The sequence below is a fragment of the Anas platyrhynchos genome, chromosome 2, assembly GCF_047663525.1.
Source record: "Anas platyrhynchos isolate ZD024472 breed Pekin duck chromosome 2, IASCAAS_PekinDuck_T2T, whole genome shotgun sequence".
NCBI lineage: Eukaryota > Metazoa > Chordata > Aves > Anseriformes > Anatidae > Anas > Anas platyrhynchos.
The window spans coordinates 79895598-79920960 of NC_092588.1; the positions used below are offsets into that span (position 1 = coordinate 79895598).

Genomic DNA, 25363 nt, shown 5'->3' on the forward strand with positions numbered 1-25363 from the left:
CAGCAAATACACTTCCTCACCCTCTCCTCAAGGGAGGATTAGTAGCCGTCTGCAAGAGAACACGAACATATTGGCTAGAGCATTAAGGCTCCAGCAGAGAAAGAATTATTTAACTTGAGCAAGCGTAAGCAGCCAGCTAGCACATGCCAGAGTAACGTTTTCCTCATCAAACCTAGTACTTCAGAATATATTAGATTACGTGTGCTAACAGAAAAGTACTGGTCTATCCCTGTTCAGACAAATCCTAACATACCAAAGCATTCAGCTATCTTGGGGCTGTGGACTGTGAACTTCTCATGATTCTTTGCTCTTTCTCAAGAGCTGCCAAGTGTATAAACTGTTCCCATTATTTACTCACAGATTAACAGTTGGTAAATTGGTCCCAGGGAATCACTGAAGAATTTTCCTTATAACCATTTCCCTTGCTTTAAGAAGAAAAAAAAAAGTAAAAAAAAAAAAAAAAAAGCCAAGCACACAACGCCTCCCACCCACCCCCCACCCCCAGTCCTGAATGAATGTGAGAACTTCCTGCACTCAGAACAGCATGAATAGACCTGGCAAGTAGTCAGGGAGATAGTACAGGCCCATGAATGCTCTGAATTCAGCTTCTGTGCTGCCGCTAAATTAAAGGAATTCAGGAGCCTCACAAAGGCCTGGTTATTTAATTATATTATAAAATAAAAGGCTGAATCCATTAGACGGCAGGCGAAAGGAACCCCTTCCCAAGTGGCTGCGCGGAGCTCGCAGCCCCAGTGCCTGGGCCCGGCCTTCTCCCTCTCCTCAGGGTGAGCCTCCACTGGGCCCTGCAACCAGAGGGGATGGCGATGGTGTCGGAGCACTGTCCTACCTGCCGAGACCAGATTGCTGACAAGCCAGGCTTCCTTACCATGTTCATTTGTCCCCTATGCTCTTCCTTTACTAGGAAACTCAAGACATTTCCAGGCAAAGCTACATCGGCACTGTACCTTCAGCCCCTGACTAGATTTAAGCTGCAGCATTCAACAGATCCTCGTTTTGCTTCAGCAAAAAATTAAAGCACACACATTATAACAGGAACAACTACCCCAACAGTGAGATTCTAAAACCCCTACTTCTTTCCAGCCATGAAAATGGGAGTACTTGTCATCTTCCCTGCCTTAGTAACTAGCAAGGAACGAATCCACTCTGCAATTTGCTTTAAAAATGACTGGAAAACAAAATCAAGGCAGCTTCCCTTATTGAGGGCTCTGCTTCTCACCAAATCTCTCAACAGCCTGACAGAACAGGCTCCTCAGTAGAAGAGTCATGGACAAACCCGATGATGATGGATGGACCGCATCGCCTCTCCTATGAGCAGACATGAAAGGGCTGGGGTTGTTCAGCCTGGAGGAGAGGATGCTCGGGATGTGGGTGACTGAGCACTGGTATAAATTTCCCAAAGAGGTTGTGGAGTCTACTCCTTGGAGGTATTCAAATGCTGCTGGATGTGGTCCTGGACAACCTGCTGTAATTGGCCTTGCTTGAGCAGGGGGCTGGAGCAGATGACCTCCAGAGGTCCTTTCCAACCTCGAGCCATTCTCTGACTCTGTGATACACGTGCAGGAAAATGAGGATGAGAGACTGAGAACAGCACATGCAGGCACAGATTAGAGTGACCCAGAGCACAGTGTACTTGTTCTCAAGGTTCAGCAAGCCTTGCTTATGATTCAGGAACGCAGCCTGTTACCTGACATCTCTACTGATAACAGCACCTGGCCCTCATGCCTTACCAGAAAGATGCCAGCCATCCACCAACTCACATCAATTGGAAGTGCTCAGACTGGTGGCCATGATGATACTGCTTAATGAGACTAACTAGATACGACCATGCTTTTCATAACCTAGCAAGAAAGAGAAGCAAACAGATATTCACATTCAAAGCAAGAAAGCCAGGCATGCTTGTCTGTGAACAGATACTCACTGGGGTATATTCCTCTGAGCATGAGCTGCCAGAAGGACCAGAGTAACTCCAGTGCTGAGAAGCAAATGCTCAGGAGAGCCCAACAAGCCAAAACAGGACATTTATGTGTAAGACAAGGTCTGCATAATCTTTCATTAGAGAAATAGCATGGTATCATTATTTCCATGCTACTGAGGACGATTACACGACAATATTCAGACATTTCTGCTACAAAAAGATTAGTGGGCACTAACTTTATGCCATGCCATTCGCTTTGGTATGGGCAGCATCTACATCAGGTAAGGAGGTTAGACAATCTCCAACCATCTTTGAATGCCTACACGTTTTGCTGCAAAGCAGTATAGCCATGTCTACAGAGAAAGGCTGGAAGGATTTTCAAACGAGTATATGCCCTACATGTTTAGAAAAATCAGGGAATATGAGCTCCAAAAGAGCCAGCAACAACACACAGAGTGCCAGGACACAGTGGCCAAAGGACCCATGGAAGACAGGCTCCAGTAACATCTCTGATTAAGGCCTGTCAATATGAGAAGACTTGAAGGCACAATACCATGTCTGGAAAGGTTCACATTCACTACCTCTTTACGCGTGATATGCTTAAGAACCCTGCAGAACGAAGACAACGTATAGGCATAAGGACAGGCACCCCTATTGAAATTACAGCTGCTTTTGTATTTAGTGTCAAGTACACATATGCAATCTCCTCCTGGACAGACAGCTGGCAGTTCCCAGAACCTGCCTACCAGGAATCCATCTTTTCACAGGGTTACAAGAGGAGACTAGACTTGCTCTGTAGCATATTCCTCAGCAGCACCTTCCCTCACAATTCAGAAAGGACAGCGATTGCTAACTGCATTTTTTAACTTGACCTGCTGAATGTACTCAGCTTAGCTGGTGACAGCAAGTAGGAGAGCATTGCCAAATGTTCAGACTCCTCCCTGGCTGTTGTACACATTCCTAAAAAGTATAAGCATTTCTGAAGTGCTGTATGTGATACCACTGTTTACAAGTCAGTCTGATGTTAAAAATTCAATACACCCAGTTTTAGGTTCAAAGATTTTAACAGCATGAATTCTTCTACTATCAACCACAACTCTTACTATGCGTGATTAAGCTTTTTTCTTTCTTTCTAACCATTTTACAAGTTCTTCCTATAGAAAAGCACTTTGAGAACAATATGCAGGCTACAACCTTTGCCTCAAAATCCTATATTTGCAAGAGATGCACTGCTGATGTGCAAAGAACATATATTTGACACTTTTTTTTATATTTGAATTTTTCCACATGGTTATTTCTGTAATAAAAGGTGAAATATAACTTAAACTCCTTTAAATGTCTGTTCTATCTACTGCATCACTGCCAGATCCTACACTGTTAACACACAGACACAGCAATTTTGTTGTAGCTATGTACCGTGACTTTCGGGAGAAAATGTTACTTGTTTTGGCAGCCCCACATTACCTACACTATAATGAACGCTCCTCTCCACAACAACATAGTGGCACTGTTTCTTACATAGACTCACAGAAGCATGGGAAAAGAAAAAAAAAGTCATACTGATAAGTGGGTATTGCAGAGAAACCTCCTAAAATCTTTAACGAGAACTAAAAGTTTTCTTAGACAAAATTAAGAAGTTGGTAAATGCAACCAAGAATGCCCTAAAACTTCCTGCAGAAAAAGAGCTAAGTTGCATATTCTGGGCTAACAGGATCCCTCATGCAGTGCAATATGTGCTATTTGCCATGAGTTCAAAAATATGCCTCCTATTAATGCCAAACTGAAGAAGCAAGAGGTGCTGGAACTGCTCACACTCCAGTGGAGCATTACACAGAGAATCACAACACACACAGAGTCGCAAATTAAATACATATAATATATACCCCAGGCTCTAGTAGACCATTTTCTCTGGACCCTTATTTTGGCACTGACAAAAGGGACATAACTTAGTCCACTGCAGACTACAAAGCCTCTTAATCTTTTTGCTACGATATCTAGCAATACTGATCTGCATATTTGCGCTCTAGGTTTTATTTATGAAGGAAAAAGCTGGAACCTGATAAATAAACAAGGCTCTTTTATCGCATGGATTCAGAAAACAAACATCCCGAAAGATATTTCTTACAAGAGACATTCCCAAGATGGAATCTGCAAATCAAAAGAAAGTAAAATAATGTAATGTAGTCTTCTTGTATTAGCAGGAATTAAAGTTGTCACTTGATTAAGAAGATTAAAGAGACATGAACCAAGCAGTCCTTAGTGCTATAGTCTAATCTCAAGTGGAATGAATATACTTATACAGATGATTCCATTGTTCTTGAAGGTATGAAATGGAAAAACTTTCTGTATTTAATAGTCTGAAATGTATCACATTAATCTTCAGTTGATTCACACGGAAGATAGAGACTATGGATTCTATTTTGGTTGATACAGACAGGAGACATGATTTTCATGCCACCAAAAGAAAAGAGATAAGACACGTCCACAGCCACTTCACAGCGTTTGGACACTTCAAAGAGTTCAGATTCCCATTTTCAGCCAGTCCTTTCTTTTATTAGCTACAACACCCAAGAGGGAAAAAAAAAAAAAAGAAAGAAAAGTCGGCTACTTGCTCGGAAAAGATATAAGCTCTGGTCTACTTCTAATCTTTGAATTCTAATCGACACAATCATACTCTGAGCACTACGCTTTCACCGAGCCAGTGTATTAAAAATCCTTAACTCTGTGACTGAAACAGGAAAAGAAAATCCCTGTCATAGAATTACAGCAGACTCCTGATGGTATTTCGGAAAACATTAAGTTGCACCTCCCGCACTCATGATTAACTTTACTTTTAGAAACATCCCATTTGCAACTTGCAAATTATTGTGCTTTTGTGTTTGTAACCTTGTGGTATTGGTATAAGAAGACACCAAAGCCTCCTAGCCTATTCAATTCAGTACATTATACCTGCGAGCCTTCTTCCAGGAGTTTCACACTTCATTCATAACAGGTTTTGTCATCCCATTTTGTATTATACCAGGCAAGCTTTATAGCATGAAAGCCAAATATATGTAGATGCAGTAAGCCAATAATGACACACAATATTAGGCTGTCTCAGACATAATTAAGTTTCATAAATAAAATGACTGCTCACTGAGACTGTTGTCCCCTAGAGGTCTGTTTGTCCTAGTAAGTAATACACAATAGAAGGAAAAATATGTTCCTCCATCATTTACAATTCGAGTCAATAAGCATCATAAAATATCCGATGATCAGCAGTCACTTGTAGATCTGACCAACCATCTGACAAACGAGCAGGCTGCACGTGCAGTTCAGTTTGCTGCTTGCAGGACTCTCCCCACAAAGCCAGTGCTACTGCCCATTATCTGCTTTTAAAAGGCTAGAGAAGATCAGACAGGAGGAAAAAGCAGGCATTTGAGACAACAAAATGCCATTGCATAGCATTCTGATGAGGAAACTTGGTGTCTAGTTAGAAACTTACTCGTTTCAAGGTAGCTCTAAAACCGAGGAGAGCTCCTTACAGACCATCCTACGGCTTATATGAAAGCAAAATCATTGCTAGTAGGAACTTCAAGCTTTTCTATACCGTTTGTTTTAGAGCAAATAATAGGCTGAACGGGGCATAGTTATTGTTTAAAGAAGCATGCAGCTTTTTGAAAGGAAAGGACTTGGTTTTATGCTCATCAGCCGAAGGTGCCTGAATCGCAGGTTTTGTTCTCCTCTAAAGCTGCTTCAGAAATTCTCTCCTCGCCAGAGCACACATTCAGAAAAGGAGTGGCCTGCTACTTATCTTAATTGCAGGTCTTACTATCTCTTTCTCTTTGGGCACAAAGATTCAAAAATTGAACAAACAGGAAGAGAAACGGCATTCAGATTACATAATTAGGTTTATGTAAATTGCACCTACAGCCCAGGCTCCTGAACTTCAAAGGCATTCCAGCTCCTCATTACTCCCTTGGAACAAGGCCCATTGTTTTGTTTTTATTTAAATAAGCTGGCATGGCACCCCCAGTGCCCGCAGATGAGAGCAACCGGTTAATGCAGCGATTGCGGTGTTTCTGAGAATTACGAACACAACTGGGCGGCTACTGAAGTTGGCTTGAAGATCCCTGTTGCCAGACAAGGCAACAAGCAGGTAATGGCCTATGAAGTTCAAAGGGCCGAATGTAGCTTTGGCCCAGGAAAAATCTGAGTTAAACTTTAAAAGACTTCTCCACTCTAGTTGGATGTTTGCACCTACGTCTCTTACACAACTTCATTTCATTTTCCTTCTCGGGAATGAGCTAGATGAGACTGGACAGAAAAATCCCCTGAAACTTAGTATTTTAAATCAATATGTAAATGGTTATTCCTAACTGTCAAACCCGGGAACACACAGTTAGTTCGGCAATGAGTATTTTGAGCGTCCGTCCAAATAAGCCAAAGCCAGCTGGAAGAAATTTTACTTCCCCATCAACAGAAAAAGCTTCAAAGACACTATGCAATGTTGTGAAATTAAATGACTCTTCACTCCAGGAGGTCTTTCTTCTCGATTTAACAGTTGTCATTGGTAAACAAAATGTTCTTCAAAGAATAATGTTTGCCCCCTAAATAAAGGGTGTAGAGGGGAACAACAACAACAGAAAAACAGCGCAAGAGATTCTGCAACATTCCCATTCTTCCACATACTTGAACCACAACCACAAGAGCAGAAAATCTCAGCAGTAAAACTAAAAGGGGCAGGTCTGCCCAGCTAGCTAGCTAAATAAGGAAGCAAGAAGCAGCCAGATTGTGGCAACCAGCATAGAAAACTGGACTATCGACCTACATTGCTAAAGGATTCTGCGTGGCAGCGGTAGGGGTATGGAAGGGCACACCATGCCCATGCTATCCTAGAGAAGAGACCCCAAACTATGATCACTGCCAAACACACCAAAGCGGGTGCAACAACCCAAACACTACAGAATATTGTTTTGACTATTAATTTTGCCCACCTGAAATCCCGATTGGTATTTCGACTGGACACAATAGCACTACTCATTTGCGACCCACATATGTCTCTCCATGCTGTTCGGACAGCTGCTGCATTTCAAGAGGCAAGTGATGCATATCATAAAAAGCGATGCTTTGCATGCAACATTTTATCACTTAACAGACGCAGAAAGGTAAATAAGGAGTCAATTAAAATACACCATAAATAAAAAGATTTAAATCTAAAATTATCTAACACCTAAGATGGCTTTCAGTGCTTCGCAGCAACTAATTGGAAGACATTCAACAAGAATGTCAGTAGTTACTTTTGGAAAATTCTGTGTTAAGATAGCATAATTGGTCAAATGCCAGCCCAACTGGGAGAAATATTCTGCAGCAAATAACTTATTTTATAGCGAGAAATATTAAAAAAATTTCTCTCCAAAAAGGTAGTGCTACAGCTGGCACAACAGAAAACCTATCTGAAGGGCAAAAATTACACACAGAATAAAAGCAGGGGGACTGTTGAGTGAAGCAGAAAGCTAAAAATCTAGAATTTTCACAAGAACATTTTCTGACAGGATTTACAGTGCTTAACTACCTCAGATCTATACACAATTCAGTCATTACCATGCAGCTGGAATTTCAACTTCAGTTTCCAATCTTACTCATGAGTATCATAAGGAAGAGGTTGTTGATTATTTTTAAATGAGGATGTTGTGTCCCTGTGAAGTTTCTTAAATATCTTGTAAAAAGCTAAGTGTTTCAGAACTCCTGTCTTAAAGCCAAATCTAGGGAAAAAAAAAAAATACTTTCACTCTTGAGTTTAAATCTTTTTAGCTTTCTACAAGGGTTGGTTGCATTTCTCTCAAACATCTTTGAGAAGGAAAAAATAAGCCCGAGTTACACAGCCAAGATAGTGATGCTTACAAAACAAACTTCAGTATTTCCACCCCTTTTACTTTGGTTGGCTTACCCATACAAACTGCGACTGACTCCAAGCATCAAAGTCCATCCATTTGAATCCACAGAAATGCAAAAAATAAAAATAAAAACAAAACAGACCTCACCAAAAAACCCTCAGAGGTAAATACAACATTCAGTGCTCTGGGTCTAAGAATAAAATGATCAGCAAGCTATTTCAGACATACAGCTTCCCATAGTGCAAACCCCCTTCTGAGTTGAAGTTCTAAAATACAGCAATAAAATTATGTTAAGGGAAGCTGAAAACAGACACGTGCAGAGATTTTACCATCTCACTTAAAATGCCAGTGCACCACATCCCACAAGCAGTGAAAAAATTAAATGCTGAAGACTAAGTCAAAGCATCTTTGCATTTACTGTCCAAGGCAAGTGGAAAGCTACAAGTCATTTTTGCATTTGTTTTGCCTTTTTCGTGTCTAAAAATTGGCACACTAGTAACTTGAACACTTAATTCAAAATGGAAATCCCTTAAACCCGGTGGAAAATACAGCTGTTAGCATCCAAGGTACAGGTTCCCTCCAAATCAAATGGAGGAGTAGAAGGGAGCACTCTAGGATTTCTCTCTAAGCTTCTGTGCTGTGAAATTGCATGTGCACATCCTCTTCTAACTGGCCTTCTCAGGCATGTTTCATACCTCCTCCTCTTCCAGAGGACCACCAAGATAACAAAGAAATCTCTCTTCACATTGTTTTATTAAACCACAAACTAATTTTCAGTAGTTAAGAGGCACACACCAGTTTCTAACATTGTTTCAAATTAGCGGTTGCTTTTTTGTTGTTGTTTTGTTTTGCACTATTCAGTAGTACCTTCCAAGAACCACGTAGCGCTTTAGATGCATAGCAGTCTGCCAGTGTCCTAACAGAACAGATGGACGCTTTTAATTGCACAAAGGCTTTTAGGTATATCAACAGTGCCACAATCCAGAGGATGTTTATGTACAGTTTCAGAAAGAAAAAAAGAAGGAAAGAGCTGGTGAGATAGAGGGATAGCATCAAAGTACATAAAAAGGATGGAGAAAAAAAAAGGGAAAGGAGAATGCTGCACTCCATGCTGCAGCGGTGAGGAAACACAGCTCCTGTGCGCACAGGTTTAGGTACCATATATTTAGTACATACAGTAACTTATGTACATGACACCAAAATCTCCCTTGCTGGTACTTCACGAGTACTTCAGTTATGGATGCTAGCCAGGAGCACGAGAGAATGTAAAAGCCGCAAGACCCATTGTGCTTAACAGGTGCTACATACCAAGACTCAGCTGCCAGTCCCACCAGCATTCCAGCTTTATCTGCTGGGCTCCTCCTGCGAGGGAGGACAGCCCCGGAGCCCCAGGGAATCGCCTGCCTTCCAGAGACCCTCTTCCAGCTGGGGCTCGGTGAGCACAAGGCTATCGCTGCCCACGAGCAGGTGGAGCAAGCCCAGCACCGCGGCCATTTCACGCTTCCCTAGAAAACAGGGCTGGAAATGTCCCCAGTTTGGCCACGCCAAACCTGCTCAGATTCGACGTCGTTGAAATGAGATGAAAACTTCCCAAAATGGTTAGTTTTCAGTATTGCTTCCCCTTGCAGGAGATGCAAGCACATAAATGATTACAGGGTAAACAGAGCGCATAGACAAGTCACGCAGGGAAGAAAAAGAAAGTCAGGATCATGGCAGCCCCAGGCAGAGGTTATTTTTCCTTTCAGTTTCAGCCAGTTCGCACAGCAAGGCCTCACCTTTCCAATTGCAGCTGTAGAAACAGATACCCAGTCACAATAAGGAGAGCTATTTTTTCGCATTAAATGGGATGCTGGATCTCAGAACTGCGTTGGGGCTCCAAAGGCAGAAGCTTCTCTGCAGCACAGCTGTTGTCCTACCCCAAGTTAAAAAAAAACACGTCTGTCTTTGGCACGTTTCCCTCCCTTGAACATCAGTCATCTTGAAGCGAGTTTACCAATGTATTAAATAGCTGAACCGAGTTATTCACCAAGCAGAGCAGCGAACGGCTGGTGATTCAACAGATGTCACCTTCCAGAGCCCAGCACCGCCTGGCCTACAGCTCTCACCCACCCCTACGCATCCAAAACCCTGTCTCCGTCCAAACAGCTGGAAGCCTTCACGTGACCCCAATTGCCAAGCATGCTTTTAAAAAAGTTTTAGACCACCACAAATGATCCTGTTGGTAGGCCTTCCCACCCTTTAATGACGGCCAAATGCCAGAATCACAAACAGCATCACCTTGAGGTCGTACAACAAAAAAGCCTCAAACATCCACTGTCCTGTAGCAGTCTTCAAGACCAAGATCAAATCGCTGGTGCGGCTCGCCACGTAAACGCTGCGGAGCACAGCACTGAATAGGATTCCCCGCTCGCTTCTCACCTAAAGTCCCAAAACAAGCGAGCAGTCCTGCAGTTTTCAAGCGACTAGATTGGTGCATTGGGCTGTTTTTCCTTCGGCATGCAAATCACAGAGAAGGCAAGGCCACGGGGAGAAGTTACGTTTTACAAGAATTATTTTTACAGAGCAATAAGGAATACTATAACTTGTTTTCGAGAGGCCTTCTGGATCACAGCCACCCTTATGGTTTTAGGAATAGTTTAGTAAGTCTGACCTAATCGGTCTCCCAGCTACAATATCACGGCTGTAATTGCACTATGGATTCCTACACCGTTCCATAACCAGCAAAGCAGTATCTCAGCAGAAAGCTATTTAACCATATCCTTTGAAATAGAGATGAAGCATTGCAAACTTTGAGGACAGTATCTCTTCTTCAGACAGATTTCAACAGAGGGAGAAGTTGACAGGCGCAATTAGCCACTAACGCCGAGTTCTGCTCCAACTGATGTTAGAGGGAGCAGAATCAGATCCCAAAATCCATGAGGAATGTTGCTTCAGCAGCAGCAGCATCTCCGAGCAAGGCTCAGTCAAGAGACTTGAAGAAATCAACCGCACGCTCGGAGTAAGAAAAGCAGGGGAGATACCAAAATAAATACGCGCTAACCGCATTTTGAAGCAAGTCAAAACAGCATACAAGAAGGACTCTTACATTCCTAGTGTCACATTTTATTTTCTGGGCCGTTTAAATTTGGAATGCTGCATTTAAGGAACAGGCATTTCATTTACAGAGTGTTTGTGAACAGCTAAACATTAGGAAAGCTATTTTGTCACAGTGAAAACCCTGATGCTCTGCAGTTCTCCTACTTATTTTTTTCCTAAGATGCCTTTTTTTTTTTTTTAAACAGATGACACAACTAGAGAAATCACCGATATGCAGTAATCACTGAAATCATTGGCTGCATCACGTTACCCTGTTTGGAATTGTTAACATTATGTTTCGGTACTGAAATCTTCCAGTTTTAAAACTGTCTCTCCCCAGAAAGAGAAAAGCCCAGAAGTCACCAACACGCTCTCTCCTCTCCCCACTTCAAGGGGATTAGACACAAGAATTCTTTTTAGAAGCAGCGCAATAAATCCAGCCTAGGTTTATGCCATTTTACTTCAGTACAGGGCCAGAATCACCAAATCCTGCTGAGACAGCCTGCAGGAAATTACAGGGATAGAGATGCTAGTTGTTCTCTATCCATTGGGACAAGCCAGTCTGCTTAAACCAATGAAGTCCGGGGCAAACAGGAAATCACTGCTCTAAAGCATTCCTTAGGGTATTCCTGGAGGATCATTTATCAAAAAGGTACTTCTCCTAACCAAAACACCCCGACTTTGGGGCCAAAACACACTCCCCTTTCCAAGTCTAATTTGATGTGCATTCTTTAAGTCTTCCTCCTTCCCTCCCTTTCATCATCCGGTAGGAAAAAAAAAAAATACAATAAGGAAGCCAAGAAGTTGCCAAGACGGTTACAGAAAATCAGTATGATGACACGTCAATATTATTTTCTTAGCTCTTTTTGGCTGGCCTGCTACATTATATGCTGGAACCACTCTGCTACAAGCACCTGATCACAGGTGTTTCAGATGTTGATCACAGATCCCCCCAAAGAGATAAAGATTTCGAAAAAAAACACTGCACTTTTGAAGTGCAGAGACACACTGCTTAGGATATGAAATTGCGTAACAAATTTGCATTCATTTAATTGTATGTGTGTTTATAGATTTACATTTCTATTTAGAAGGCTTGTACAAGGAAGTCCAGGACGTATGAACTATGCTAGCAGTCAAGTTGAGACACTAAAGTAAGACAGTCGGAACAGCTGCATTGAGCAGAGAGAATTAATCACTTAATGCATAAGGGCTACATGCAAACAGGCTTAGCTGTATAGAAGGCTTAGCAATGTTTTCTGACTGTGTTTTCTTCAGCACGCACCCCGTTGGGAAAGGAGGCGTGCGGTCGCCCCATTTTGAAGCGTGCCCGTGCATCCCCACCGGGCTGTGGGCATGGAAATGATGGGAGCAGCATTCCTTCCAACACCACCTGCTGAACCCCACCCTCACCGGCACGGCCAAAGCCACACGCAGACCACCCTGATTAAAAAAAAATGATTTTTATCTCCTTGCTGACCCCAGCATATCTAACCACCTCCTGTCGTTTCCTTGCCAGAGCACAGCTCACCTAGAAAACTGAAGGAAGGAGGGATTGCCCGCTCGCCGTCACTCCCACATGCTGCTCTGAACAACAAGGGGCACTCACCCCGAGCATCGCTCTCCCTCCCGGCCTGCCATTACCAGCTCTGTTTTACATGCGGAGGAATTCACTAGAGGGAGGAATCTCGGTATTTTTAGCATGAAAGCGCTGAATTCTCACGGTTCAGCGGAGTACCACTGCTCAGCCAGCCCTGTGAGGGAACGTCACTCGCTGCTTTACCAGCGGGACCTGATCTTTGGGCACTGCCTTTACCTATTCCAGAGGTGAACTCGCTGGGCTTTTGAACAGTTTGCTGGACATTAAACACGCTCCCCTCTTCGGAGGGCCGGATGAGACAGTTAAAACCCAAGGCGCTCCAGGATGACAATAGGTATTTTTACCAAGCAACCCAGCCGACAGGGAAGATATTTTTACAGCCCTACAACACGGCAGCGTTGCGTCATGGCAACGTGGGAGCTAACTTTTCCCACCCAAGGCTCCCCACCTCCCGTACCCAAAGTCGCCTTGGCGAGGCCGCGTTTGCGAGGCTCTTGCCTTTTATGCTCACGCTCTTGACAAGCTTACAGCCTCAATCACAAACAGCGAGCGACGAAACCCAAAGCGGGAGGCTGAGCAGAGGGGCTGCGCTTGCAGGATGGAGCTGCAAGGAGCTGTGGGGAGCTTCTTCCCCCCAGCAGCCCAGCTCAGGGGCGATGCAGTTGAAGGAAGGCAGGGCTGCCAAGCGCTCACACCCCACAATCCCTGAACCCCTGGGCAGCCCCAAACCAGCACCTGCAGCCCCCCCGTGCCCCGACGGCGCTGTCTCACCGGCGTAGAAGCGGATGAGGCAGCCGGTCTCCGCGTCCATGCCCTCCTCCTGCACCCGCCACAGGTCCCGGTAGCCCAGCTGGCAGAGGTAGTCGTTCTGGAGCTGCAGCGGCTTCTCGTGGGCCTCCAGCCGCCGGCTGGTCTCGCCGTGCAGCTGCACGTAGAGGGCGGGCGGCCCCGGCTCCCGGCCGGCAGCGGCGGCGGCGGCTTCGCCCCCCGGAGCCCCCCCGGCCCCCGGCGGCTCCCCCGGCCCCGGGGGGCTCCGCGCCGGCCCCGCCGCCTCCCCCTGGCCGTCGGGGGCCGCCGGCTCGGCTTCCAGCTCCTCCGAGGAGGACGAGCCGCCTCCGCCGCCGCTGCTGTAGGGGTCCAGGCGGTCGGAGACGCTGTCGGCGCTGGGGCTGAAGCTCTCCGTGTCGGAGCCGGCCGGCCCCAGCTCGCCCAGCAGCGCCGGGCAGGACAGCGGCGGCCCCGCCAGGTAGAGCTGTGCGGGCGGCTCGCTGCTCTCGTCGGCCGCTTCGGGCGGGGGTCCCTGCGGGGGAGCGGCAGGAGGAGGAAGAGGAGCAGGAGCAGGAGCAGGAGGAGGAGGAGGAGGAGGGGGGGGAGGCGTCGCAGCGCCCGGCTTGCCCAGCACCCGCAGCACGCCGCCGCCGCGGTGCCCCAGCTGCTGCAGGCGGGCGGCCACCTGCTCGGCCGTGGTGTCCAGCGTGCAGAGCACGGGGCGCAGGTAGCAGGCGGCGTGGCGCTCGTAGACGTGCAGGCAGCCCCGCCGCACGTCCCGCCGCACCCAGTCCCGCTCCGGGGGCTGCAGCGGCTGCAGCTGCCGGGGGGGCTTGGGCAGCAGCAGCAGCGCCTTCCTCTCCAGGCTGCGGGTCCCCGCCGGGGACGGCGAGGAGGAGGAGGAGGCGGAGAGGTTCCTCTTCAGCCTCCCCCGCCGCAGCAGCAGCGAGTTGGCGGCGCCGGGGGTCGCCAGCGCGGCGGGGGGCGCCGAGCCGCTGCCTCCCCCTCCTCCCCCTCCTCCTCCTCCTCCTCCTCCTCCACCGCCGGCCGCTCTCCTCCTCCTCGGGCCGCCGCTCTCCGCCCGGCTGCCGCTGCCCGGCGGGCTCCTGCCGGGCTCTGCGCCCGCGGCTGGCTGCTCCATCGGCTGCTGGAAGGGAGCGGGGGGAAGGAAGGGAAGAGCAGGGCAGGGCAGGGCAGGGCAGGAGGGGGCGCAGGGCTCAGGGCGGGCAGCGCAGCTCCGCGCAGGGGCCCCCGCGCCGCCCGCCTCAGCCCCAGCCCCGCTCCCCGCCCGGCGCCGCCGCCATTAGGGAGGGGAGGAGGAGACAGGGAGGGAGGGAGAAGGAGGGGGAGGGCGCCTCATGAATATTAACCGGCCCGCTGCGGGGCTGGGAAATGGAGGCCGGGACGGGGGGGGGGAGACTACAAGTCCCGGCAGCGCCTGCTGTGAGGGGGCGAGCTGTGAGGGGGGAGTGCTGCCCGCCCGCCCCTGGGTTTAAACGTTAATGGTGGCGGTGTCCTGCCCTCAGCAGCCGTGTTTCTGAGGCCGGGTTTCGCCAGGGAACCGTTGGCTAACGGTCGCGATCCTGTCGCGACATGGCGCGCTGTGCCTGTCACCAGCCGTGCCCCCTCGGCTCGGTCAGGCGAGCAGCGAGCCGGGGCGATTTTCCCTCACAGATGGGGACGGGAGGGGGTGTAAAAATGCACGGGGGGCGTTTGTGCATTAAACACACACACACAGGGAACTGCTCTGTGAGAAGGTCCACAGAGAAAAAGTTCCAGCACAGCTAGCCTGTCACTGTGTTTCATTGCTAAAACTACTGAAAATACGCATTTCAGACCCTAAAACTACTGAAAATACTTCCTAAAGATTGTGTAGGAGCAGCGACCAGATACCAACACTTCCCCTCCTCCCCCCATCCGATTTTAAATTATTTACTGAAAAGATAAATTACAATCAGATAGGAGAGTGTTCATACCACAAGGACATAACGCTATCTATTCGGAGAACTCTCTTGTGCTCCTGAGGGCATTTTAGCTGAGTAATGTAGGCTGGACAGGGCTGTGACTGCTTGAGATCCTTCCCTTTTAATACATTTTGTAAAATCGCAGCGAAACGTCGTGCCAGATACTCATCGAAAATGCTCTGGGCTGCGGTAGGGTGGAAGTTGTGGGCAATTAATCAGTTACACCAATGCCAGGGGAGATAAATCTTCATCCCTGAGCACCCCGAGACAAACTCTCAGTGTCAATGAAGCAGCACTTTTAGTTCTGTTTATTTTATTTATTTTTTTTTAGTGTATATACGTAAATGAACCAGAACCGTAATAAAACAAATGTTTATGTCTCCCAATAAAACGCTCCTCCAGACTTGCACATTATTTTCTTTATACCTCATACACGCAGGTGAAACACACCGCAGAAAACAGAGGAGTTCCCCGGGGAACTCGCGATGGAAACGTGTGTCTGCCTCGTATAAGGTTTATAACAATGAAGCTGTCGTTTTACCTTTGTACGGAAACCACCCCCTTTTGGAACGGAACAATCAGCAAATTAATTACGTTCTGACTGTGCGGTTTGCTGGCCCGTATCTGGATTTGCAGTAACCAGCAGGAACATCGCTGGAATTCCTTCTGGGCGAGAGACCCAGGACCAGATCCAGAGCGTGCACTGAGAGAAGATGACGGCAACGCTTGGCCATTAAAGGCTTAAACCGGTGCCCAAAACCTCCTCTAACAGTAGCAGCACACAGTGAAAGTGCAGCGTTGAGTGTATTGCAGCCTGATTCTGTCTACTTTGTGCATTCCCGTTTAATTATTTCTACTGATTCACACCACCCTCATGCCACCTACTTCACAAAGGTTACTCCAGGTCTCCTGATTTAGATGCATGAGAGAAATACTTTATGTGCAAACACACACAGACACACTCGGACGAGGGAGTCGGTAAGCTCGAGAGGCATTATTGTTAGCAGTAATACTTGAAATAAAATACAGTTTCTAGAAAACAGCTTGCTACCCTTGAAAGCAGTCTTTCCTTGGAGGGAGGCAGGGAGAGAGGAGCTGTGCTCCAATTGTTCAGGCATCTGACTGTTCTTGCACACACACAGAAAAATCCGAACCAGAGATGATCAGATATTTCTTAGGAACGTGAAGTGGGAAGGTAAGTCCCCTGGGGCAGCAAATTTTCTCCCTTATGACTGGAGATACCACATCCTATAGCGCTGCATGCTACTGAGGGCTCCCGAAACAGCTGAGCATCGACTGGAAGTGAGTGAGACGAGTGGATTTGTCCTCAGCTCTCGGTGGAGCAGCACTGCCCTTGTGGTCAGGAACTTTCTCCCAGTTTTCAGTCTACATTTACAGCCGGGAGGTTTACACCCCTGTGTTCACACGCCAGCAGTGCCCTTTGACTCCAATCCATTTTTTTTAGTTTTATTTTTTCACTCCTGAGTGTTTACCCCCAGTGTACTTCTAGGCAGCAGCCGTATCCCTGAGCAGTCTTCGTACTCTCCCGGCTAGACCAAACAAGCCCTTCTCATCTCCCGTGGCAGGACAGGCACGTGGAGCAAGAACACGGAGTTAAGGCCGTTCCAGGAGCCTCGGAGGGGCAAGCTGCCCCCCGCGTCCAGGCAGAGAGCAGCCACACTGTGCCGCGAGCTGGCGAGGGACTGGGCTGACCTCGCTCCTCCTGCTGCTAGGCTGACTTACCGCTGCCGGCGGGCCTCAGTAATGAAGGGCTTTATGCAATTACATAAAAAAATAAATAAATAAAAATAACACAACCAAGTAGAGCAGCACTGAAGTCCCCAGGGTGGAAAATTGCTGGATTTATCACCGCTCTGTGAAATTTGCTCGGGGGCAGGAGGCTGCGGTGAGGCTCCCAACACGCTGTAAGCCCTGCGTTGTGCCATGAGGAGAAAAGTCATCACATTGTGGCTCTTTGCACTTTCCTGAATACACAGGCAGTGATTTCTGTGAAGACCCGGCATCCCCAGACGTCGGTGGTACAAAGCCAGGTTGCTTTTGCTTTATGCAGGGAAGTGCACCTGAAGTCTGTAATTATACGCACGTTCAGATTGAACTCTCAGGCTTATGAGAAAACGATGCTATTCTCCGTCTCCCAGTAACTGATGGATGCTTTTTAACTCTCCTGGAATTGTGAATTTTTGCTGTGGATTAACTGCTGCCACAAGGCATGGGAATGGAGCTTATGAAATTCGTTTTTGTCAGGAGGAAGTGGAAGGGTGAAATACACATCTTCCTTTTCCAGAGTTTGATTGATGGCAGCTATTTGGAAGAACGGTAAAATGAAACAGGAGAGCTTGCAATCTGCAGTTTTCCGACCGGAGTCTGGCAATCTTGAAGAAGAGTGATCTGATTATAGGAGCTTTCAACAAAAAAAAAAAAAAAAAAAAAAAAAAAAGGAATAAAAAGTAATTTATCACAGATTACTGTAAATGATTCCATACCACAACTCTTTATCCCGAATGAACAAATTACACGCTCCCACAGTGGCAGGAAAGTGCCAGAAGGCTTTGAAACCCCCAAGGTGGACAATATTACACACCCAGTCACCAGAGAGCGAGAGACCCCTGGGCAACAGAGCAGGCCAAAGAGCAGCCAAAGTCCTTGTGGGTGCTGGAGCTGCTGAGGTGCTGCTGGCCACAGCTCCACCTCGAGCAGCTAGCACAGCTACAGCTTTGCCAGGAACTCTATTCAAAGAGAATTTTTAAATGGTACCAAATCTGCAATGATTACCCAGCTTGGTTTTTGTTTTTAAAGATACCATTTCAAAATAGTATGCCCTCATTAAGCAGGAATTACTTAATCCCCAGTCCTCGACTACAGAAAACTTGACTGACAAGTCAGTTCTGGATGAAAAGCTGATGAGCACTGAGAAATGCTAATGTGGGACAAATTGTATTTATACTTTGTCTGTTATAACTCACCATCAGTGAGGCTGTTGGATGTTGATCCATGTTTTCAGAGGGTATGAATCACCTTAGTGATTCCTGTTAACATGTGAAGGTGGGGAGGGAGTTTAGGAAGAAGGAATTTAATGCCCTTTAACCCTGCAACATGTTAGGGATCTTATTCAGCTCTCTTGTTTAGCAGCCTGTTTTTTTTCTAGTAAGGGAGATTTCCCCCACAGACAAGGAAGCACGAGACTGATGACAGTGTCAGAACACTGATGCAGAAGACAAAACATTTGCCACCGTAAAAATAATTCAAAGAGCAGGAGAAGGATGAGCAAAGGGACTTCTTCAAATTTAACAGTGTAATCATATCCTTCTTCATAAAGAGAAATTGAATGTCTTCATACGGAAGCTCTTCTGAAAATAATGCCTAATGTTATCAGTAATGATGATTTCCAGCCTTTAAAATGCTAGGTGTGCACCTGTGTCCCTCATCCATCCGTGGGCTTGTCACAACTGGAGGAGCAAATTGGGAATGAAGATAACAAGGCACTGAAAATGCAGGCTGATTGCTGCTCCAGCTGTGAGCTTAAGCGCAACAACGTCTGCATGTTCTGGGCTGGTTGTGTTCCTCCTGGAGAGCAGGGCCGTCGGCGTAGCAGGGCACTGAAGGCGGTGCTTATTCAAGGAAACTCTTAATTATAAATGCGCTTTTAGACTGAGCGTAAAATTAAGAACCGTTCTTGAACGGAGAAGTTTCCATTAATTGATGCCTGAAATAGAATTGGGCTGTAAATTATCTAACAGGTCGTGCCGGTGTTTATGTATTCGGGAACACATTCGGAGTTGCATTGCCTGGAAGGTTATTTGTACTTACAACCCCCTAAAAATGTTCAGCAAGGGCTGAGCTGTATTTCTAATTCCAAAACCACTTCCAGCAAGGTAGTTTCAATGCTACTAAATGCTCTTCAGCTGTGCACCTTGAAGCACTGTGCAGAAGTGGGTAAGTGTGATTATTTCCATGTTAAGGAGAGAGGAGAGAAGAGGCAAGTACCTCCCCAGTTGCCCGCCAAGCCTCCATCAAGGCAACGGGCAGAACTTGGGTTCCCACATCCTGCACGTGGAGCTTGGGGCTGTGAATCACAGAACCGTGGAACGGCTCCGGTTGGAAGGGACCTTAAAGATCACCCGGTTCCAGCCCCCTGCCATGGGCAGGGACACCTCCCACCTCACCAGGCTGCCCAAAGCCCCATCCAGCCCGGCCTTGAGCACCTCCAGGGATGGGGCAGCCACAGCTTCTCTGGGCAGCCTGTGCCAGGGCCTCACCACCCTCAGAGTGAAGCTCAGGTTTTCCAACACAGCCACCAGCAGCGTGGTGCCGAGATCCTCTGATGACACAAACGCTTTCCATTGCAACCTACACAGGCTGCGGTACGTCAGCATTGCAGTTAAACAGCGTGGAAGTGCAGCTTCATTAGCGAATTTTGGAGTCTCTTCTCCAGCACAAACTTCTCCTTCCCGGCACGTATGAAGAAGGCAATTTACAGAAGTAAACACCAGCTTCCCCATCGCTGTTGAAGGTAACGAGCAGCTGACGCTGAGCTGGCTGTACAGCTGAAAGCCACGCGCCGAGGAAACAGATTTGAGAAGAAGAAACACCAGCTTCGTTACCAGGATGGATTACAGGTTGATGGTATATGTCTAGTGTCGTATTAAATCCTATACTGAAATTAAAGAAATATTTTACAGGTTTTGTTTTTAATTTGTGTTGGTATTAATTGCAAAGCCAGACCTTGTAATTGCTGAGTGGACTCAGTAACCGCCACACACTAATCCTCTTACTGCGTCTTTGGCTCTTCTCTTTTCAGCTGTGTGTTTTGTTTGTTTTTCAAAAGGAAAAGGGCTTCATTTTCTCTTGGATATTAATGCGCCGAAAGATTCCCTTCCAGAACTGCAGAAATCCTGCCTTGTAATTATTTCTTTTTATCTTTCGTGTTCACATGGCTTCTTCAACCCGTTTTGTTCCCAAACCCTACAACTCCTGGAGGTATTCATCACTATTGATAGAGATGGATTAATGCGGATTCATTAAGCTGTAACCAACGCAGTGACTTGGAGGCAGTGGTTTTTACATAATACAGGGCCCTAAATAGCACGCCTGGCACATTTGAAGTGACCCAGGAGATGCGAATGCTTTTGGTATCAGTTCTTCACGAGGTTAGTCATCTCTCATTAATTCACTGGTGAGTGTCTCAGCCGAGCGCGGCGGTGCCTGGTGGTAAAAGGCCGTACGCGAGGGCCTTTCACGCAAGGCTGAGCGTGTGCTCCTGCTGTACAGCAGGTTTGGCAACAGGGTTGGCTGAGAGACTTCGTGCCCCTACTCACTGCTATTTGCCCCTTCTGCGTAGTGTGCTGCTTGCACCAGCGTGCTGGTGCGACTCCGGGGCTGCCCCGTCAGCTGGGTGATGGAAATGCTCTGCATTAACGTGAATTATGCCTGAAGAACCTCAGGTATTGCTTCGGCATGGTAAGAATCTATCACATAAATACGTGTTATTTAGCCGTGAATGAATAAGCACCGGCTTGAGAATGGTGTAGTGGAAGATAAACTTTCAAAATAGGTATTGCTGGTGATTTATACCGGTACAGAATGCTATCAGCAGCTGCATCTACAGTAATTTACTAGTAGTATAAGCAAAGATGCACCTTACGCTCTTTGAGGGAACTATTTAACTTTATTACTTGAACACAAAAGGTGAATCTTGGTAAAAGTAAATATAGAAATCCTCCAAGGAGATTAAAAAAATATGCCCTCACACAATTAAAATACTGGCGGGATCAACCCAGCAGTTAGTACCAAAACAGTCACTTCATTTGTGACTACACAGCCGTAGGTCTGTGCACAAAAATAAGAATGCTCTTAGCAATACACTGGGACAGCCTGAACGAGCCCAGTATTCATGGATGAGTCTAAACAAAACCTGCAGGGAAATGAGGCCACCACCTAGCCTGTAGGCTCCTCGAGGAATGACCCCAGTTGCTCTACGTTCCTGCTCCATGCTCTCTGTCAGCCTGCAGAGAAGCTGGCCTGGTACCAGCAGGGAGCAAGGTCATAGGAAGAGAGGGATCAGCTGCCCTTTCAGCATCCAGATTTCACTGGGTGAAAATCTGCGTTGTTAGCACTGCAGATGTTGGCCAAGGCACAGCAAACTGCAGCCACAGGTATTTATTTGGCAGCCTGTTACAGAGGCAGCATCGTCCTGCTTTCGGCTTTCCAAAGGTGTCCTCTGTTTTTCTGCGAGTGCCAAGAACAGAGCTAAAAGCCCTGTGTGGATGCTCTGGCCAGAACAAGGATATCCCAAATTCTCCAAAGGAATGTGAATTCTCCTTGCTAGAGTGGAATAAGGTCTCTATTTTTCCAAGCTTTTAAGTGCCCAGGTGCTGTCATCAGTCGCATGCTCTTCCAGGGTACTCAGGACCCGTGACCTACCTGTTGCACAAACCAAGACACGCTTTGAGGTTAAAATATTCATTGGCCTCCTGAGACAACAGGTGATGAACTTGTAAAAACCTGTCAATGGCCCCAGCTCGGTTGGGAAATGCCATGCTTTGAAAGTCAACTAGAGTTTTAGGAACATTGCTTCTGCCGACAGGTACTGATAAGCTGTTTTCATAACACTATCATAAACTTCATGGAGGTTTTCTCCATGCAGTTGTTCTGTGTTGTAGCAAATAAGACGTAGCCATGGAGCTCCTCTCCCCAGCATCTGCAGACGGGCTGCTGGCAGCGCTCCTGTTGGTAATGATGCAGCACAGCTGGCCTGCCTCGGTTTCCGTGTGATAGCTGAGTATTTTGTGCCACACCACTCCTGGCTGCCCCTTTATACGTTCTTCATACTAGATACCACAGTGTACAAGGAGCTTTCAGTGGATTCTTGGGTGACTGGCAGAAAACCATTTGCCACATCTCTCCCCAACACGGTGATGTTGCTTGCACAAAGTGTTACCTAACTCCTAGCGCATGATGCCAGGCTCAGGACATCTCTGTCCTCAGAGGCATGGAGCAGGTTTCAAAGGAAGCGGTCACACTGAGCCAACGTGACTGTGGAGTGATGGAGACCACACAGGAGCAGCTGTGGAGAACGAGTGAAGCCACTTAGTTTGGAAAGCCTCCACGTGAAACTTGCAGCGAACACATTTATCACAGCAGAGTGGTAGGTGGGCAGAGCCGGGATGCTCTGAGATGGCTGCACGCCTTTCCTGTAACGTCCCCACGCAGCCCTGCCTCGAGGAGAGGCATCAAGAAGGTTGGACGGGAAGAGACCTCTGGAGGTCGTCCTTCTTCGAGCAGGGCGAGTGCCAAAGTGAGATCACATCGCCCGGGGCCTCGTCATGCATAGAAGGCAAGTCAGGCAGGCAAGACTTCACAGGCTGAAATTAGCAGCCTGACTCACAGGAGTGCACGGGGAACTGGTTGCCAATGAGATGGCTGCTGAGCGAGTGTAGCAGCAGATTGACAAATCCATAACCAACGGCTCCATTTTTGCGAGCGCTGAGGAGCAGAAAGCCTTTGTAAGATTTCCAACCTACGTTCTCTCGGGAACATACAAGTCTCCAGAGAGGACTAAACTACGGGTCCTGCTGCAAAGCAACCACAACCCCGCGCCCCAAGGAGCGAGGCAAGGAGCACGGGGGCAGGCAGCGTGGGGCAACGAGCCCTAGAAACCTTCTCCCAAAACTGCAGTGGCAGGATGCTGGCTTCTCCCCAGAAGCCGAAGAGTGTAAATCCCTTCCAGAGCCCGTGTTTATTTCCAGGCGTGTATTACTGGCCCTCCTTTGCGTCCTGCTAAGCTTCTGGTTGCGATGGTGCTCGGGAGGAAGGAATTCTGCGGGCTAACTGCACGTTGTGCAAAAATTTATTTCCTTTTTTATCACTTTTAAATGCCTCCTTTTTCAATATAATTGAACGTTCCCTCGTGTTTATACAGCACAAGGGAAAACCGGCAGCGTGTATTTATGAGGGCATTTGCTGGACAGAGGCTGGGACTGGCTTCCCACAGCTTCAAGCCAGGGGAAATCACAACGGAGAAGAATAAGCAAATCAAGGGTTCTGTTTAATCAAACCCAACAGTAATTTGCAACAAAAGGAAAATCTTATCCTTGAGCAATTTCGCAGGAAAATTGGACCTTATATCTCACCAAAGATTTTTTCTATTTTTGTTTCCTATTTTTCATCCAGGAGCGATTTAATACAATTTCTCGCTATAAAGAAAAACCAAGCAAACACCCTCAACACTAACCCTTTGTTCCAGCTGCAAAACATACACAAAAACACCCCCTTATTAAAGGGGCTAATTAAGTACGTGATCCTTTTATTCTTCTCATAAAAGCTGCTGGAAAGCAACCCAAGCAATGTCCTTATTACAGCAGTGCTGGGAAAGTTGCTTCCTTGGCAGGGGCAGGGCACTCGCGATGGCAAGATGGTTCTGTCTCCAAATTCCCTGATGTGCTGGGGTCGTGGCGTGTGTTTACACCCTGCTTTACCAGGAAATAACAGCGCGGGCAGAAGTGTTTATTTTTGGTGTCACTACATTTCAGCAGATGTTACAGGCTCAATTATCCTGGTACTTCAGCTGTAACATTGCATTACTCTCTAAGCTCCATTTATTTGGCTGAAACTGTTTTTTTGTTGGAAGACACTGCCTTCTGGAAGCTGGAGCTTCAAGCACGGGAGAGCTTGACAGATACCGTCGGTAAGCAAATTTATCTTTTCGGATTGATTTTGCAGCCTCGCCACAAATCACGTTCGACATACAGCTGAACAAAATGCGTTTCTGAACGTGGAGGATAAAACATCTGTCTGTTCTAGACTATCTAGTGCCTTAACATGGGCTCATTAGTCAAAAAGAGTGATTGCCGTTGCTCAAATCCTCCACGTTTCAGTCAGCGCCACGCTCTTGCGAGGTGGGGGAATTCTTGCCTTCAGCATCCTCACAGTAAGTCGGGAAACGGAGCGAGGCGTCCCGCGGCTCCTGAGTCACAGCTGGGAAATGCAGCACCACAATCACCCCCTCCCCGGGGAGCTGTGGCAGGTGATTTCAAGAAACGGGGCTCGCTCGACTCATTCCTGCTTCCTGCCTTTGCCAAGTCTTTGAGCACACCGCTGTCACCGCTCGTTTACTGCGACGCCTTGCACCGGAGCGACTGGTGAAAGAGGGCCGTGCGGTTGTAATTTAAAGATTTTTCCCTTATGCAATAGCATAAGCGTTTTACACACTTTGCGAGGAGCACGTGGAATTCAGAACGCACAAATGAAGTTGAAAATAACTGAAAATAATGAGTTGAGCAAATAAAACTGGTGCAGAAATTGGCCAAGCAAGGTAGATCAGATACTTCAAGAAGAACGGAATCAAATCATTTTCTTTTAAAATACTCCTCACACAAATACTTTTCTCTCTCTCATAACATGTCTGCTTTATGAACACACTTGATAAAAAAGCAGGAGCTTTCGTTATACTGCACTGCAATCTATATATAGCAAGATGTGGCAGCTTTGTGCTATTTCTCATCAGAAATTCAGTGGGGCTACAAGGAGAGGGGACTCGTTAAAGTTTTATTATTTTAGTAGCAGTACTCTCCAGAGACAACAGTAATAAATTCCCTGTACTGCGACTGTCTAAACAGATTATCCAACAATTATGTATTAATTATTAATCATCCAGTGACTCAGAAGCCACCCCGTGGCTCTCTGCTGCAGGAATCCTACGGCTTTTGCAACCTAATGATATGATTTCCCCAACTGCAATGTTGCAACGCTAAACTATACGGGAGGTTAATAGGAGAGGGAGTGATAAAGTCACATGAACGTCTAAGGTTGCACCTTGACTTGCTGGCAGCAGGCTGTGAAAAAGTAACCCAGGCAAATTCAGCAGGGAAATACTGAAAGCTAGTTAGCTGGCAGATTAGCACTGGGATTGAAATGGGGGATGAATGTGTTTTAAAGGGTCTGGAGGGGGACCCATGGAAATACCTCCAAATAAGCAAGTAGGTAAGAACGTCTTTTTCTCGCCTGTTTCCTCAGAGCACCTTTTCCAAGCCAGTGTTTAAGCGGCAGGACTGAGAGCTGTAAGTCACATTGTCTATGCGCACCCTTGGCTGCACATGTTTGCTGCGCAGGAAAACAAGATTGATTTCTC

The 25363-nt window shown here is 46.9% G+C and overlaps 1 protein-coding gene across 1 annotated transcript in view; it reads right to left on the reverse strand.

Annotated features, from left to right (window-relative positions):
- PHLPP1 (PH domain and leucine rich repeat protein phosphatase 1) overlaps positions 1 to 14592 on the reverse strand; it is a 128587-nt gene extending 113995 nt beyond the window's left edge. The window contains exon 1 of the mRNA XM_005021068.6: positions 13256 to 14592. Within this exon, the coding sequence (XP_005021125.2) occupies positions 13256 to 14393 (1138 nt within the window). The 5' untranslated portion in view covers positions 14394 to 14592. The remainder of the gene's footprint in view (positions 1 to 13255) is intronic.
- Positions 14593 to 25363: the final 10771 nt, after the last annotated feature.